The sequence below is a fragment of the Macaca thibetana genome, chromosome X (assembly GCF_024542745.1).
Source record: "Macaca thibetana thibetana isolate TM-01 chromosome X, ASM2454274v1, whole genome shotgun sequence".
Taxonomy (NCBI): domain Eukaryota; kingdom Metazoa; phylum Chordata; class Mammalia; order Primates; family Cercopithecidae; genus Macaca; species Macaca thibetana.
Genome location: NC_065598.1, coordinates 7,873,679 through 7,875,896, shown reverse-complemented (window position 1 = coordinate 7,875,896; position 2,218 = coordinate 7,873,679). Strand labels below are relative to the sequence as shown.

Sequence of the window (2,218 nt, the reverse complement as noted above, 5' to 3'; positions counted from 1 at the left end):
TCCCTCCCGTCACACCACCACTTCCTCCCTCCCTCCCTCCCCTCACACCACCTCTTCCTCCCTCCCTCCCTCCCCTCACACCACCTCTTCCTCCCTCCCTCCCTCCCTCCCACCACCTCTTCCTCCCTCCCTCCCTCCCGTCACACCACCACTTCCTCCCTCCCTCCCTCCCCTCACACCACCACTTCCTCCCTCCCTCCCTCCCCTCACACCACCACTTCCTCCCTCCCTCCCTCCCCTCACACCACCACTTCCTCCCTCCCTCCCCTCACACCACCACTTCCTGCCTCCCTCCCCCCCTCACACCACCTCTTCCTTCCTCCCTCCCTCCCTCCCTCCCCACACACCACCTCTTCCCCCCTCCTTCCCCTCCCTCCCCTCACACCACCACTTCCTCCCTCCCTCCCCCCCTCACACCACCTCTTCCTTCCTCCCTCCCTCCCTCCCCACACACCACCTCTTCCCCCCTCCTTCCCCTCCCTCCCCACCACCAGAGAACACGGAGTCACTGAGATCAATTTGCAACACATTCATTTTATTGTCTTCCCCAGGGGCCACCGTGCTGGTGAGATCTCTGAGGTCTGGCGACTGGAACTGAACTTAGTCGCTGCTCAGGGAGATGGGGGAGTCGGTGGCCGCCCCCTCACTCAGTGGCTCCTCCAGCTGGGTCTCCTGGCTCAGGGGGTCGTGCTGGGTCCCCTCGCTCACTGGCTCCTCGGGGGGCAGCTCGTGCTGAGGGAGCTCCTGGCTGGGCTGGTCACTGGGGCCGGGGGCCGCCGGCCCGCTCCCCGCCTCAGGGGCCGTCGCCGCTGCCGCCGCCATCTTGCTCGCGGCCCGTTTCTTCCCGCCTCTCCCTCCACGAGCTGCTTTTCCCTTCTTGGCCGCCCTGGTAGCCTGGAAGGACAACAGGGAGATGCCAGAAGGGCTCTGGTTGAGGGAAGAGGATGGAGGAGGCTGGGAACAGGGACGTTTCCTCAGAGGCGGGCGGGCGGGCCGGGTGGGGGCTGTGCCAGGGGAGGCCGGGAGAGGATTCTGGTGAGGAAGGAGGCGAGGGAAGCCGAGGAGGAGCTTGGGGGGGTCCCTCACCTTCTTCTTCGGGCTACTGGAGCTCTGCTGAGAAGAGGACTTCCTCTTTCGGCTCTCCTTGGTCTTGGCCGGGGATCCCGAGGCTCTCGGCTTCGGACTCATCTTCCACAGCTCAACGTCTCCCAACGGTCAACCGCGGGCTGCCCGGGGTCCCCGTATATACCCCTCCCGCGGTCTCGGGACAATGAGGCGACCACGTCCCCGAGCTGTGATTGGTCAACACCCCACTACCCGGCCAATGGGAGCCCTGGGCGGGAAGGGAGGCCTTCGACGTCACAAAGCACCAGCGCGACCTGACTGAGGGAGGTGGCGGGGGAGTGACATCTGAGGAGGAAGGCAGGGTGCTCTGGTTGGAGAAAGGGAGATTTGGGTTAGCAGCCCTAAGGATAGTTCCCAAACTGACATGGCAGCCCTCCTAAACGCCCCATGTTCAATTTTAGCAGATCACGTGGCACGGGAGGATATTTCTGCCACATGGTTCCCCTGGACCCCCCCCCCCCCCCCCCCACTCAGTGGTGCATTCTATTTCTCCACACCTGCCATCGTTACCCAGTCTCTGTATCACCTACCTGAAATCCCTCCATGCTAACTGGGACGGGTTTGGGGCTATACGAAGATGTCAATCATCCCTCTCTCCTATAAATTCCTCTGCTACACCTTGAGGACCATTCACTTCTTGGATGCCATGAAACAACTTTTCCATCTCACTTCCTTCTCCCAGCGTCCACATAGTGCCTCACAATTTTTCATTCTCGTGGTTTAAAGCACTAGCTTCCAGAGGTCAAGATCAGCAAACACACCGACTCAGCTGGGTATCTCTATCAGGCTGGGTTCCTCAGAGAAGGAGAAACTAAACCAACAGGATATTTGTGTGTGTGTGTGAGAGAGAGAGTGTGTGTGTGTAATATTATATATCATAAACATCTATTTACTATAATATAGTATTCATTTATGAATAATATTATATATATGATATGGTTTACTCTAAGTAAGTGGCTCAAACCTTCACACAATGTGGGGTCTAGGAAGCTGAAATTTGTAGAGCAAGTGAGCAAGCTGGAAACTAAAAGCTTCTGCACAGCCAACAATCAACAAAATGAAAAGGCAGGCTATGGTTTGGGAGAAGCTATTT

At 58.5% G+C, this 2,218-nt stretch overlaps 1 protein-coding gene across 1 annotated transcript; it reads right to left on the bottom strand.

The window, feature by feature from the left end:
• Positions 1-518: 518 nt before the first annotated feature.
• On the bottom strand, positions 519-1,577 carry LOC126946654 (testis-specific basic protein Y 1-like). The gene is given in 3 exon segments (XM_050777245.1): positions 519-644; positions 646-894; positions 1,087-1,577. Coding segments are annotated over 3 exon segments (384 nt in total). The 5' UTR covers positions 1,189-1,577; the 3' UTR covers positions 519-611.
• Between the last annotated feature and the right edge of the window lie 641 nt (positions 1,578-2,218).